Here is a 14,859-nt window from a genome sequence, read left to right as displayed (position 1 = left end):
CGACAACACCTCCTCTTTGTGCATACCAAATTTCATTAAAATCGGATTAACCGTTTAGAAGTTACCGAATTATTTCCCTCTTTTTTTTTCCTATACCACTGTGCGCCGCGCCTAAAGCACTTTTATGTCAAATTTTATTCTAATTAAAGAAGCCGTTTATAAATGTAAAATTCTGTTTAGAAATGTAAAAAATGTAAATTAATTACCAAAATTCATATTTTTTGGACATTTTGAGAGTCAGAAGTAAAAACTTTTGTATAAGAAAATTTAGGATCTATATTTAATGTTTTGATACAAACATTTTAATAACACATATAAAATCTAGTTTTTACATATCAAGACTTGAAGCTACTTACATAGTTTCTTTTAATTTCTATTGAATCTTTGTCATTATTTATTAATTTGTTTTTAGGTTTAGCTGCTTTATAAACTCTTTCCATGGTCAATTGATGATGCATCAGTTGGGTTTGAGATAGTACAGATGAATGATATCTAGCTCTTGGAATCATTACAGTCAAACTACGATCTGATTGCTCACAGTAATGCCCCTCATATTCGGTAGTATTTCCCAGTAAATTTTGTTTATCAATTTGTTGATTGTTTCCCGCGAACGTAGACGAGGACGTGATAACTGCATTTAAATGGCTTTGATTTTCTTTCGGAACATCTGTGGTAGCAGATGTAGGATATTGTTCCTTTAAATTTACCTGAGAGCTATAATTTCTATAGGTTTTATTATTGTTAAGGCATATTTTTTTCTTGTTACAGCTTCCTGAAATTGATTCCCTCTGAAAATAAAAAGTGAATAAGTAAATAGATTCGCTTTTGATGTTATTAGAGTTTATAATTGAATTTTGACCTTTATGTCAATTCCTGAAATATAATTTAGACTTCTATTAAACTAAGTTTTGAGTTTTATTGCGATAATACTGCAAAATTTATAATAATAACTACTAGAGTACATAAAGGGAGCTCCGCCTACCTAATCGAAATTATCTTAAAAATTCAGATTATAAAAATATATATTGATATGTAAAACGATTACAGATACAAATTTAAATATTTTTTAAATCTTTATTAGGGTGTAAGGTTGTGTGGGGACAATGTAAAATAATGGTTAGGTTATGTTTAGGGTGCATTTTATAAGACCAAATTGCTGATTCGATTCACTGTGGTCCAAAATTTCAATATAGCCAGAAAAAAGTAATTTTTCAAATGTTGTCGCTAAATTTTGTTTTCATAGAATAGCTACACAAGCATTGCTTTATATCTCCAAATTCTAAAAATATATTTTTTGCTACAGTGTGAGTAGCAAAGAGTAATAGTGTACGTAATTGTAAAAAATAATATGAAAAGTAAACAAGTAAGAAGTTATAGTCGAGCGAGACCGACCATATAATACCCTACACCTGTATACGAATAAAATGTGATTTAGTTTTCATAATAAAGCATTTAAGTTGAATTGTACCTAGCCTCTTAGTGGCTGTTCATATCGCCGTTGTCGAACTAGTTCGTCGCACTGCCAGGTTTTAAGGACAAAAAGTAGGCGGACTAGCATTAGGGGACACCGTAGACAATTTGGCTATAACAAATCTAAATTATTTTATTCTTTACCAGCAATAACCACTTCAGCTAAATGAAATAATGAAACTCTCATTACCAAGAAATGTGTGTAATACCTACTGGTCATTACCGAAAATTTCAGATTTTTTGCTGGGTAGATATAAATTGTCGAACTTGCAATAATTTGCTTGGCATCTTTATATGTAATATATTGTAAATCTGAAAACTATTGTAGTTAGAATCTCCTAAATCGTTAAGTAGGGTTTTTAATTAACTCAAAAAATTAATCAAATAATTAATAGTAAGCCAGACACAAGTTTTTGGCGCTATATGTCCAGAACTGGCAGACTTAGAGGGAGTCAAATTGGACATTTTGGTCACACAACATTTTTTTCAAATGAGTTTAACTTTTCATCTATTGCTCCAAGGAAAATTTTCAAAAGGAGTTTAGAAAGCTATTAAATATAAAGATTTTTTATAATTCCCTTTAAGTGCCTAAAAAGTCTCATTTGTACATTTTGTATTGGAAATTTTCGATTTTAATGGATCAGCGCTTGATATATATAAGACCTGCGTGTACCCGGCGTTGTCCGGGTTTCTTCAAAAAGTATAGAGAATATTTTTCTATCTGTAATGACTTTTTTTGAAATAGATATCAAAATTTATCTTTACACTTTCAGTTTAAATTACGTTACACCGTACTTTGAAATCTAGAACACCTGGTTTAAAGAGACAAAAGTCTTCTGGGTATTTTATTAATTTTTAAAATACGTACCATTAACCGTATAAAACTTCAAGCGATTTTTGCTGTTTGAAAAAGTACAAGCAATTGAAAAAACTCTGAAACGATTATGAGAAATTCTGCACAAAATCATGAAAAATTTGGGGTCATTGATTTCAACTTATCTTTTTAAGCCTGTAACAATCGTTTAAGTAATTTTCTGAAGGTGACCTTATATGAGGGAAAGAGTCAATTATGAACCGATCCACATACTTACTTAATTGTATCACATTTTATCGCTATACTCGAATTTTTAAACAGTAATGAGCGTTAAAGTAATAACTTTGTGTTGGCCTTAGGGTAAATTATGGACCGATCCTTCCTAAATTTGTTGAAGAGATTTTGGCTAGCATTAAACTTATTTGTGTCAAATTTTTTTAGTACATTCATATTTTTACGCCAGTAACGAGCATGCAAATGACTGTAGAAGAGAGGTACCTTTAATGGGGGAAGGGTCATTTATGGGCCGATCCTAACAAAAAATTGGTAGAGATGTTTTAGTTCGTAAGAGACTTACTTATACCAAATTTCATCGTTATACTTGCATTTTTAGGCCAGTTATGAGTGTAAAAGTCATTTTCAGAAGGGGACCTTATATGCACTTGTTTGGGGCTATCCAAAAAAGTGGACCGATATGGCCCATTTTCAATACCAAACAAACCTTAGCAATTTATATTTGTGCAAAATTTCAACTATCTATCTCCTCTCGTGTGGTCCCTATAGTGATTTCAACAGACAGACGGACGGACATGGCTATGGGTCTATGACCAATATTTCGATGTGTTACAAACGGAATGACAAAATCAATATACACCCCATCTTTTCTGATGATGGGTATAAAAAGATATTGAAAGATGAATTCACCTATATTTTATATGAACAATGCTTTATATGCATCGTTTCAGTGGTATACCTATATAAGACTTGCAAAAGTGCTGTCTTTCAGGACACTCTAAGGAGTAGACAAATACATGTTATGTTTTTTAGATTTGAGCCAAATTTATATCAATATAATTTTTCTATGGGTTTTAAACTTATTGCAGATTTTTATTGTTATAAATTTATAAATTTAAATTTGATATTTTTGTATGAAAAATATGAGTGATTACGGATCTTTATTTTTTCTCGAATTGAGAGTTATTTAAAGTAAATTTTTTAATAGTTCAGTAGTTTTTGCATATTGTGATTGCAAAACTTGGTTTATAGTAGTTTTACAAAAAATGAGCTTAAAAAAGGACATGGCATCCGATCAAGATCTTATATAGCCTATTGTTCCTCTTGGGGTTAGAATTATTAGCGGTCCAAATTTCATGTAAACACACAAACAACCAGCCGTTGAAAAAAAAACACACGTTAACATAAAGAACCGAGGAAACAGTATATTTTGATATTGGGAATATCGTTTTCAATTAAAATTTGGAAGACACTTAATAACGTAGGAAGATGAAAATTTACACCTACAACAGTTTCCAATAAGGCTGGCGTTATCTATAAATATAAATAAAGCGCAGGGTCATCGTTGGAAAAGGTGGGAATATATTTGCCTATGTTTGGCTTTAGTCATGGTTAATAATATGTAGCATTTTCAAGAGTTAAGTCCGCAGATGAAGTTAAAATAAAAGTTATTCTTGAAGGTGGGAAGCAGGGAATACTGCGTAAGTTCAGCTCAGATGTATTCACAAAAAACATTTGGGGTATTCACACGGTGTGCTATCAAACCGTATTGTCATAAAATACTAACATTTTATGATAGTTTAAAAAAAATTGTTTTTGTATTTCAAAAAAAAAATAAAATAATAACACCTTCTATGATATGTTTATAGTTTTGTCATAACTTAACAGTGTAAATCAAAGTCGAATGGTAAAAACTCTTCATCGAGCCGGTGATAGTATTAACAAGTTGCTGATTCTAAGCCGATTGGTATATTTTAAGGTGGATATAGGACGAATATTTTTGTATGTTACAAACATCAGCACAAACTCAATATACTCTCCCCACTACAGTGGTGTAGGGTATAAATAGCACACTTACTTATGAGGGTAATTTTACGACGACCGTGTGAAAGAAATTTTTAAAAGTTCGTTGTTACGTTATTTATTTGTTGAATTCATTTTATTTAAAGAAAAACAATATTTAAAAAAATTAATTTTTTAACTTTTATACCCTTCACCTTCGTGAGAAGGGTATATATAAGTTTGTCATTCCGTTTGTTATTTCCATAATATAATTTTCCGACCCCAGATATCTTCGGAATCCAAATCTTCAATAATTCTGTTAGAGATGCTTTCGAGAAGTTTTCTATTGAAAATCAGCAAAATCGGTCCATAATTAACTGAGATATGGGCAAAAACGTAAGACTACCTCTGAAAATTTCCTCAACAAATTATAAATAAAAGCATAAAAACAACAAGGAGATAAAGCAGTAATATGTTGATAATACAACTCATATTTGTTTGAGGGTGGTAATACAGTTTAACGGTGGTAGTACAGTACAAAGGTTAATATTTCTTTCTGCGACAGTTTATATTTGATTGTGTGTAATTTTAATTAAATTTTAAATTAAGCTATTTAAAATGCTGTGAAAAAATTTTGAAATCGATACAAATTGTATGTTTAAGGCTTATTATTACAATAATTATTAAAAAACTATAATTTGGAGTCCAAAAAGAAGCAGAAGTAAACTTTAAAAACAACCCCATACCATTACGTATCCGCCACCATGTTCGATGATCTTCATAGTACACTAGGGACCAAACCCAGTGTTGTAACGTCTACGTAGAGTTATACGGATCATATCAGAATAAAATAAATAGACTTTTTATACCCTTCACCTTCGTGAGAAGGGTATATATAAGTTTGTCATTCCGTTTTTAATTTCTATAGTATAATTTTCCGACCATATAAAGTATATATATTCTGGCTCCTTATGAATACCGGAGTCGATTTAGCCATGTCCGTCTGCCTGTGTATGTTAAAATCAGTTTTCAGAAGATATCTACGAGATCCGTATTTTCAATGATTCTATTGGAAATACGATCGAATAGAACGTGAGACAACCTCTGAAAATTTCATGACATTTTTCGTGCATGCTTATACAAAAAAATAAACAAACAAAACACAGTATCAAACGGTAATTTTTTTTGTTATTGTTATTTCTTGTTTATAAACACAAAGCAAATAATAAACAGTACGTAGAGCCCGGATTAGACGAGAACACATTATAGGAAACTTTTTGGTACTTCTTCGTACTTTTTGAGTACGAAGTTGTTCATTAAAGAGTAAAACTGGTTTTACTCTTTAATATTTTCCTAGGACAACTCAAAATTGTTTGTCAAATTAAAAGTTGTTTTGTTCAAGGACTCTTCATATTTTCCTAGGACAGTAATTTTGTTCTTTTTTAAGAATTTTGAAATCTTACAATGATCCCAAATTTTTCATGATTTTGTCCAGAATTTTTCATAATTGTTTCAGAGTTTCTTCAATTGCATGTAATTTTTCAAATAGCAAGAAAATCGCTTAATATTTTGTATGTTAAATGGTACGTATTTTTGTAGTTAATAAAATGCCCCGAAGCCTATTGCCTCTTTACGCAAGGGGCACTACAATTCAAAGCAAAGTGTGACCAAATTTAAACTGAAGAGTTCTTAAAATCTACTGTACGTGGAAAAATTAAAACAACTAATTTGAAAGTGTCCTTAGTTCCCTACCAGTGATTGAAAATGCTGATTTCATTATAATTTCTCCAAGAAAGTTTCTTAAATTTGTCTACAAATTAGTCAAAATTTCCAAATTTAAGCTCATTAGCAATTTATAAATGTTTAAAAGACTTTTAGGTCCAGAAACTGACTTTAAGTATTAAACAAAAATATAATAATTATTTTATCGTTTTAAGCAAAATTTTAACATATATTTAAAAAAAGTATAGTCATTAAAGATAGATAAATATTATATATCTTGTTTTAAATTAATATTTTATCAGCATTTTGTTACCCCTATGAAAAATTTCTGCCGACTGACAATTTTTCTGCCGACGTTTTGTCAAGTGCGTGATAAATATTTGTCTAGTACAGATAATGTGTTAAATTTTGTTGTTTGAAATTTGTTTTTTTTGGGCACCGAATTGCTTCTTGTTATATATTGGTGAATTGAACATAAACCGGAATTCAGTTATACAAGTTCTTCTCTTCTTAGATGAATCAATTATCAAAAAAAATCTGTGGGATAAAATATGACATTAAATAATCAATATTTTGAAACATTTCCAGTTCTTTGGGTGTTTCAATGTTATCTAAAATTGCAAATAAATTCATTTCCTAGAGCAATGTTACGAATTTTTAAATTTTTTCCAATCCTATTCATACAAAATCCAGAAATATGTTTTTTTATTTTTATTTATAATACAGTACATTGTAAATTAGTCAAGTCACTACTCCAAAAAACAATAAAAAATGTACTAACTTTTCTTTTAGTGCATGGAATGCAAAAGCATAAAATGAAGTGGTGTTAGTGTTGAACGGAAATTTCACGCTCTCCCGATGTGTGTTTTAAATATTTTAAAAAGCGTAGAACAGACAAAAATTAATCTCAAAGCACAAAAGTATTAATTTTGCCCGTTTCCCCCCTTTTTTCCTATTCTTTGTCTCCTTAAATAAATAATTACTATATCTGAAACTTTAAAAAGCTTAATAGAAAATATATTTTTTCTGCTTAAGTAAGGAAAATAATTGGTATTTATGCTCAGGATTATAATGATAATAAAGCCAGGATCGGCAGGCATATACTAATACATTTTGCACTTGTATAAGAAAAATAATATTTAAAATAAATATGTGCAAAACAGGGCAAACAATATTTGCTACATTTAAACTTAAAAAATCTATTTTTTGTGTTACATTAATATTATTCTAAATTCTCCATATATGCAGATAAGTAGAAGTATATGCTGCCGATCCTGGACATAAATTGAAATTAAAAAAAAACACATGAAAATACTTACATTTTTCATAACATAAGGCAAAGAATTCTGGCTTGTTTCACTACTAGAATCCTTTATCATTGAACGTTTATCTATTTTAATACATTTTTGTTTCTTATTGTTCTTTAGACTGACGTCCCGTATTGAACTTTGAAGATCAACACCAGTTATTAGCATATTTCTAGTAACTCGTGAATTTTTTTGCAAACCCTCACTGCTTGAGGTCATTGTAGAAGGAGTCAGAGCAGTATGTTGAAGATGGTTGCGGCGTTTTGTACAAGTTATTAAAACACAGAATAATAATAATATGAACAGCAATGTGCCGATGCCTAATAAAACAATTAATAAAATTTTCAAATTGACTTGACATTTGGACCCCGCATACCAGGGGAAGCAATCGCAATAATTGCGATCTATGGAATTTGTCAGCACAGTTGTAGTATAATAAAAACATTTGCCATGATAATGACACATTTCGCAGCCGATCTGTTCAGAGGAACAAATACGACCAGGGTAAATAGGATTATCAGAAAGATCAGCAAATCCTTCCACACAACTGCATGTATAGGTTCCAGGCAAATTGAAGCAATGAGCATTATCTGAACAATCGTGAAGTTTTCTACTTAAGCATTCATTAAAATCTAAAATCGAACAATTATAAATTAAAAAATAAATAAATTTATGCATAAATAAAAACCTCTTATAGCCAAAGCATCTACGCCGGGTTTGTTTGTATATAGATCCGTCCCTCCAATGCTGTAATTGCTTACCCTCAAGTGTTTTTTGAATACTTCTTCCAAACGTTTTTCATTGCTGTTGTCGGATAACTGATATTCAATAGAGTGAGAGTTTAAATCGTTAATAATATTATTTATAAATGTCATAAAATACCTGTATTAGGACGTTTATCAGTATACCGGGATTGCTTTTATGATCGTCCTCAAATTGTGTTACCTTAACACCATGGTATGCATCTCGGAAATCTGACTGCATGATCATACGATCCAGAGCATTAATTACTAGTTGAGACAGTTGTTTATAATGTTCTGTTTTTTTATCTTTTAGTTCACTAACATATTGTAATGAATAATTTCCAACACGTTCGGCATGCATAACTAAGACGTAAGTATATGTAACTACAATGACAAAAAGTAAAAAAGTATCATGGGGCTTTGCCAATGTGATTTGCTTTTATTCAATAAAACATTTATGATAAAATATATTGATATGAAAATGATTTTCAGAAAATGGTTTTTTATGAGGTTAAGGTTAATACATATTGGGAATTTAAAGTCAAGTGACTCAACTCAAAAATTAGATTTTGAAGAAATTTGCACAAACGTTAGTACTATTGGATAGTAGATAAGCTAACGTCCATTTAAAAAAATGTAAATTAAATAGAAAGAAACTATTCTTGAATTAAAAAATAAATTTAATAAAAAATAACTTTTTTGATTTATAAAGCCCTTCAAGGAAATTGAATATCATTGGGTGAAGAAATATTTTTTTTTAAATTCTTTGGACATTTTTTGCTAGAACCATTATGTGAAAAGTTACAAGCATTGAATTAAACCTCGTATTACTAAAATGTCCAACTTTGACCCCACCTCTAAGTCCGGCAGTTCTTGACCGATAGAGCTGAAATTTTGTGTATGGCCATAACCTTGGTGCAAATTTCATCCAAATCGTAAGACATCGCAAGACATTAAAGTTGTGTCACTTGCCACGAAATTCTGCATATACTAATATACATTAACAAAATGTATATGTGAAAAATGTATATGTGAAACAATAACCGATTTCAATTGTATACTTACGTTTACACGGTCGATCTGGGAACATACGTGCAAAACCTGGCCTACACAAACAAGTCCAATGGTCATTGACTAAAGCACATTTTTCATTACGTGAAGCTTTGCACATAGGTAGACAACCATGGTTAGCACTTTCATTCAAATTAAGATGTCCTAGAGCCGACTTGGGTGGTGTTGCAATTAAGACACCCCCTAAAATAAAATGATCATCAGCGCTTTCTTTAACAGCAGCTACATTGTTATTAACTGATTTTCCATTTATAATTTGAGGCAGTTCTTCATCCCTTATGGGTAATGAATCATCGAATGATATTCCATTATCATATTCTATCATTACTTCATTAGCCTCATCTATCGGCGTAATATCATTATCTTCCGACAACTGTGTGGAAAGAGTATTTCTAATTTCTGATATAGTGTCGTGAGGAGGCTGTGTTAATACAGTGTTCTTTTTATTCTTATTATTGGTCATGATTATGAATATACTATTTTCATTTGGACTGAGGCCGACTTCCTTTTGAGTTGCATTTGCTGGTACAATTTCTATCGACGGATAAGGCAAAAATGTCAAATTATGATTAATACCGTATGTAGATGATGGTAATTCATAAAAATCAGACAAATTAGGCTTAACTAAGGACGGAGAATGCTGAGTAGAAGTTATAAGTGTGGTGGTGGCCGTTATAGTAACGGGTTGAAGAGTTTTCACTGAAGTTACAGTATCTAAGATAGTATTGATTTCAGTGTGTGTCAAAAATAAAGTGCTCACTTCGGTAGTTGTTTCTGTTGTTGATGGTAGAAGATATGTGGTTAGTTGTTGATTGATCACTGGTTGGGCTCGGGTTGCTATAGTTGTTACAGTATATATATGTTTGTTCGTTATATATTTGGTGGGTAATATTATACGTTTTATTGTTGTTGTGGTTGTTGTAGTGTATGTTAATATGGATGCGACTAACGGCGACGTTGTTGATGTGGATTTACTTTTTTCTTTATATGTTTCGGATGGCAGCAAATGTACAAATTTAAAATTCTCATTAGATTTTCGACTATTATTTTCAAAATAGGTTGTTAACGTATCGTTATCTGTAGTCACCTTTAAATTTGTTTGATTCTCAGGTTTAAGTATAACATTATTATTGTCTGCATTCATTGTTATATTGTATTCATTTAGTTGGATTTTATTTGGAATTTGGTTGTTTTCAGTGGCAAATTCTGAAGTAATATTGGTTTTGTTGCCAAATTTACTTGGTATTCCATTTCTTGTTACTTCAAGTGTTGACTGATTATTTTTTTCGGTTTTAGTATCAGCCGATGTTGTAAGAGGAGGTGGTTGTAGTCCAAATACTGTTTCTGTAGTAGCAGTGATTGTTTTCATTGTTGTTGAGACTGTAGTATTTGCTATCGTTTGATCAAACATTTTGAGGCGATTTGTCATTAATTTATTATGTGTTGTATACTGGCTTTCACGAGTTACAAAGATTTCTTTAGGACTTATATATGATTCAATGTCAGAAATTTCTTTGATGCGTGTTAATTTCGGTTTTGAGGTAGTAGTGGTGTATATTTTATTAATTGAATTGAACTTATTTGTTTGTTTTCTAAAGGCTTCACCAGGAGCTACAAAAATCGATTCGATTTTTGAATGGTTTGGCCTATTGTTATCATCCAGCTGGTAATTTGTGGCTTTCCTAAAAGGCTCGCCTAGGTTTATTATTTGTGTAGCCTGAAATGTGTCGTTTTCATTTTTTTCTAAACTCATAATCTCATTAATTTCTTCGGCCTTTGGTTCAGTTGAAGAAGCCTTTGTTGACTGAGTTGACGTAGTTCTATTTGGTTTTATGTCGAACGGTTTTGCGACATCATTTATCAGTCCATATTGAGCTTTGGTTGAAAAATTGTTCTCGGGTTCGTTTTCACGGTTATTACCTTCTGACCGAATCCATTGGGTGTTATTAAATTTAATATTTTCATTTGGTGGTTTTTGGGAGACAGTATCGTCTAATTCTACAGGAGGAAATGTTTGTGGCAATTTTTTTAAGTTTATGGGAACTTGAACTACAAGGTGTGCAGTTGTTTCAGGAGTTATGTTGGAGTCTGTGGATATTTTCGTAGGCTGATGAAATCGGTTTGGTTTCAGTGTTGATTTTAAATGACGCCTAGTTGTGTCATTTGGTCTAATAGAAGGTGCTGGGATTGGTTTATTACTATGTGGATTTGTAGTTGATTTATGTTTCAAATTAGCAGAGGCTTCGTGATTTGATTTAATACTTAAAATATTGCTAGATGCTAATCCTTTCTGATCATGTATTATTTGATCATTAGTCGTCAACATTTTGAAATTATCCTTTGGTAAAGAAATTTTTCTAACAATATTATTATTGTCATTTCCAGCTGCTTCTACATGGTTCCAAGATGGATCATTTTTTTGTATTACAATCGGTGATGAAAACGCGCCAATTGTATTTAACGGTGTTAAACTAACTTGTATTTGTTGCTCATTTGCAGGTATTGTTATCAATGGCATATATTTGTACATAGGTTTTTCTTGAATTTTCATTTCTTTAACCGAAGCTGGTGGTATTTGACCTTTAACGGCTGTGCCAGCCTGTTGAGGATAACCAAGATCATCTCGATTAAATGTCAACGGAGGTACGTTTACATCTACTGTTTGACTAAAAATGTGTTGATCCAAACTAACTTTTTGATGATTTTTCGTCAGAGACTCATTTGTATATGCAACGTTGGGCTTTTGGATAGGAGAGCGATTGTAAATTAAAATTCCCTTAGTTGGGGAAATATGAGAGTCTCGGTTTTTTTGTTGTTTATTTTCTAAAGTGGCTTGCTGAGGATGCATAACAAATGAAATTGGTTTTTCCTGTTTCTTATGAGATGGAGAGAATTGATCTTTCGTTTGGGATTCACGGTCTTGCTGTAAATTCCAAATAAGTGAAGAGCTTAATAATGGTTTTGCGAAAGCAAAATGTATTCCTTGGTCTTTATTACTGTGAGAAGTTGAATATTGAACCGGGGTTTCCTGTTTTATATTGGGCTGTTTCGGTTGTGATTTCCAAATTAGAGAAGAACTTAATATGGGATTTTCTGGTTTCGATTTTTTGTCTATAATTGCAAAATTTGTCCTTTGATCTTTTTTATGTTGTTGAGATGAGAGAGCAGTTACAGTTTTTGTTTGAGTTTCTTGACCATTTCGCCAATTTGAGTCTACTAATAAACTTGAGAAAATTTCCGGTTGCAAACTCAAGTAAGTTGAAGAAATTTGTGTGCCTCTATCATTTACATTTAAAGCAGAATTTTTATAGTTTTCTAAAGATGGTGGATTTTTTTCAAAGTTCTCAAATATTATATTCGGTTTTCCGCTGACATTCGTCGTTAATTTAGCTAAATTTGCATTGGGCAACGTACTTGGTTTTAAATCTGCGCTAAATACCTGTGGTATTTGTTGAATATCCAATATTTCATTATTTTTTAAGTCATTATTAAAGCGATAAAAATTTTGTGATCCTCTAAAAGTCGTTGCTGGAAAGTTCTGAGGTGAAAGATCTTTTATTTTGTTACTGGATGAGGAGGGCAATAAATGTGAGTGTAATGTAGAAGTTGATTCAGTTGGTATATGTGAGTTGGTAGACACCTGTTGCTTGTTTCGGTTCCTAGATGTTTCTGGAGCTGTTAACATAAGAGATTGGCCTGGCTGAGTATTATGTGGTATAGATGACTGGCGTGTGGGAGTTGGTGGTGGAGGTGGCTTAAGTATATTTTTGTTAAAGTGTTGTTCGTTTGGAGGCTTCAAACCAAAAGTTGGCTGTTGGTTTAGTTTATTCCCATTTACATTACCTATAGGTATGTGGTGAGGTCTATGAATAAGTGAAGTTGGGCTTTTTTTATATGGATGTTGAATTTTATTATGGTAATATGTCACTTGGAATTGTCGATTATCCAGTATATAGGCTTTGGAGGAATTTTTATGGTTATGCAAATTATTGGGAACTTGGACGTATTCAATGCCATTTGGCTTACCAACTATGACATCAGAATTAGCCGTTATAATTTCTCCAGGACGTATGTATATGCCACCATTATGTAAAGGCTGTTCCTGCGAAGGAGCTGTTAATGTTGCGAAAGGTATTACATTTGTATGTTTATCTTGATCATTTAAATTATAATGACCTTCATCTGCACCATCGGTTAGCAAAATAGGCGGTTTAATATGCAAACTTTGTGATATATATTCGGTGTAATTGGAAATGTCGTTAATGTGGTTTTTTATTGGCGATTTTTGGACAGGTATATAAATGTGTTGATGAGTTGTTTCTAGCGTCGAATTCATTTTTTTGTTTGCTGATTGTTTGCTTTCGATAATTTTAATAGGCTTAACACTGTCCCGATTTGCGCCAAAATTATTTTGTAAAATATCTGCCATTGCATTGAACATTGGTTTTAACGCAGTTAATCTTTGTATCAGTTGATTGGCGGCGGAGGTTGTTTGGTCTCCACCTCCATACAGAGATGGGGATATTTTAAAATTTGTGGGTACAATAGTTTGATTACTTGGTGCCTTAGCAATTGACAAGATTTGTTCCAAAGGTGAGGAAGCGATAATATTGTTTTCTTCAGCAAGATTTTCCTGATTTTCTGGGTGTTTAACATTTTCGGGTAGTGATGGCGACTCTTCTAATTGAAATTCTTCATTAATATCAATGTCAATCTGCGACTGGGTTTGCTGTTGCTCTAGTGCTACATCAGTGTGTAGAACGGATTCATGATTTAATGTATTCATAATTGATAATGTTGATGTAGTAGATGGTAAATTACTCTTGTACATTTCCATTGCTGAAATTCTTAAAGTTTGGCCATCTTTTAATGTGGCTGTGGTGACAATGATGCGATGTCGTTGTTGATTATATTTTTGCCTCTTTAATTCCATTTTCATTTTCGCCAGCAGATCATTATTTAAAAGAGTGGCGGGTACATTGTCTGTTATAACATTTTCTATAACACGGGTATAGTAGTTAAAAACTGTTGACATTGGTCTAATGCTTACACCTGTTTGGCTAGTTCCCGTTTTAATATAACTATTCAATACAGTTGTAGTATAGTAAGTAAATGTAGTAAAAAAAGTTTTAGTAGCATATATGTGTATATCGTTCATTATCGTCTGATCTATATGATGATCCTCATTTGGTTCATTTTCTTCAGTTGGCAGTAATGTATGATAGGTTGATAAATTTGAATTTGTGTTGAATTTGTCCTCAAAATCATCATCATAGGCATAATATGATGTCAGCACTGAAGTACTCTGAGAGGGCATATATGATTTCGTTATGACCACTTGAGTTAGATTTCTTTTAACTGTTTGCATTTTCGATTTGTTCTTTTCACTGAGGGTGACAGTTACTTCATTGAAGTAGGTGTTTGTTTTCAGATTAGAAATGGCTTTAGTTGTTGGCTGCAAGTAGGCAAGATAATCATGCGGGCCAGTTATTGTATTAACAACAGTGTGCTCGCTAGTCATCACTTGCAAATTATTATCGTTGTCTTGAAAGGTATTGAAATATGAGTAAGTTGTTGGGAAAATTCCGACTGCTAATTCTGGCGTCTTTATTATATAAATTTCGTTTAAAATTACGTATTACAAAGGAAAAAATAAAAAAAGGATAAATTAATTGGTTTTATAGTTTAATAAGATTGTTGTATATCTGCTATTAAT

The 14,859-nt window shown here is 31.7% G+C and overlaps 1 protein-coding gene across 4 annotated transcripts in view; it reads right to left on the bottom strand.

Moving 5' to 3' along the window:
• Window positions 1-14,859, bottom strand: part of LOC111687833 (serine-rich adhesin for platelets) — a 240,311-nt gene that overhangs the window by 147,215 nt on the left and 78,237 nt on the right. For all 4 annotated transcript variants that reach the window (XM_046956691.1, XM_046956696.1, XM_046956694.1 and 1 more), the window contains 5 exons: window positions 9,138-14,748; window positions 8,212-8,456; window positions 8,018-8,147; window positions 7,342-7,961; window positions 357-788 (listed from right to left, as the gene is read on the bottom strand). In XM_046956691.1, coding sequence (XP_046812647.1) covers window positions 357-788; window positions 7,342-7,961; window positions 8,018-8,147; window positions 8,212-8,456; window positions 9,138-14,748 — 7,038 coding nt within the window. The remainder of the gene's footprint in view (window positions 1-356; window positions 789-7,341; window positions 7,962-8,017; window positions 8,148-8,211; window positions 8,457-9,137; window positions 14,749-14,859) is intronic.

This window comes from Lucilia cuprina, chromosome X, assembly GCF_022045245.1.
Source record: "Lucilia cuprina isolate Lc7/37 chromosome X, ASM2204524v1, whole genome shotgun sequence".
Lineage (NCBI taxonomy): Eukaryota > Metazoa > Arthropoda > Insecta > Diptera > Calliphoridae > Lucilia > Lucilia cuprina.
Note: the sequence above shows the minus strand (reverse complement) of the source record. Positions and strands in the feature narration are given on the sequence as shown.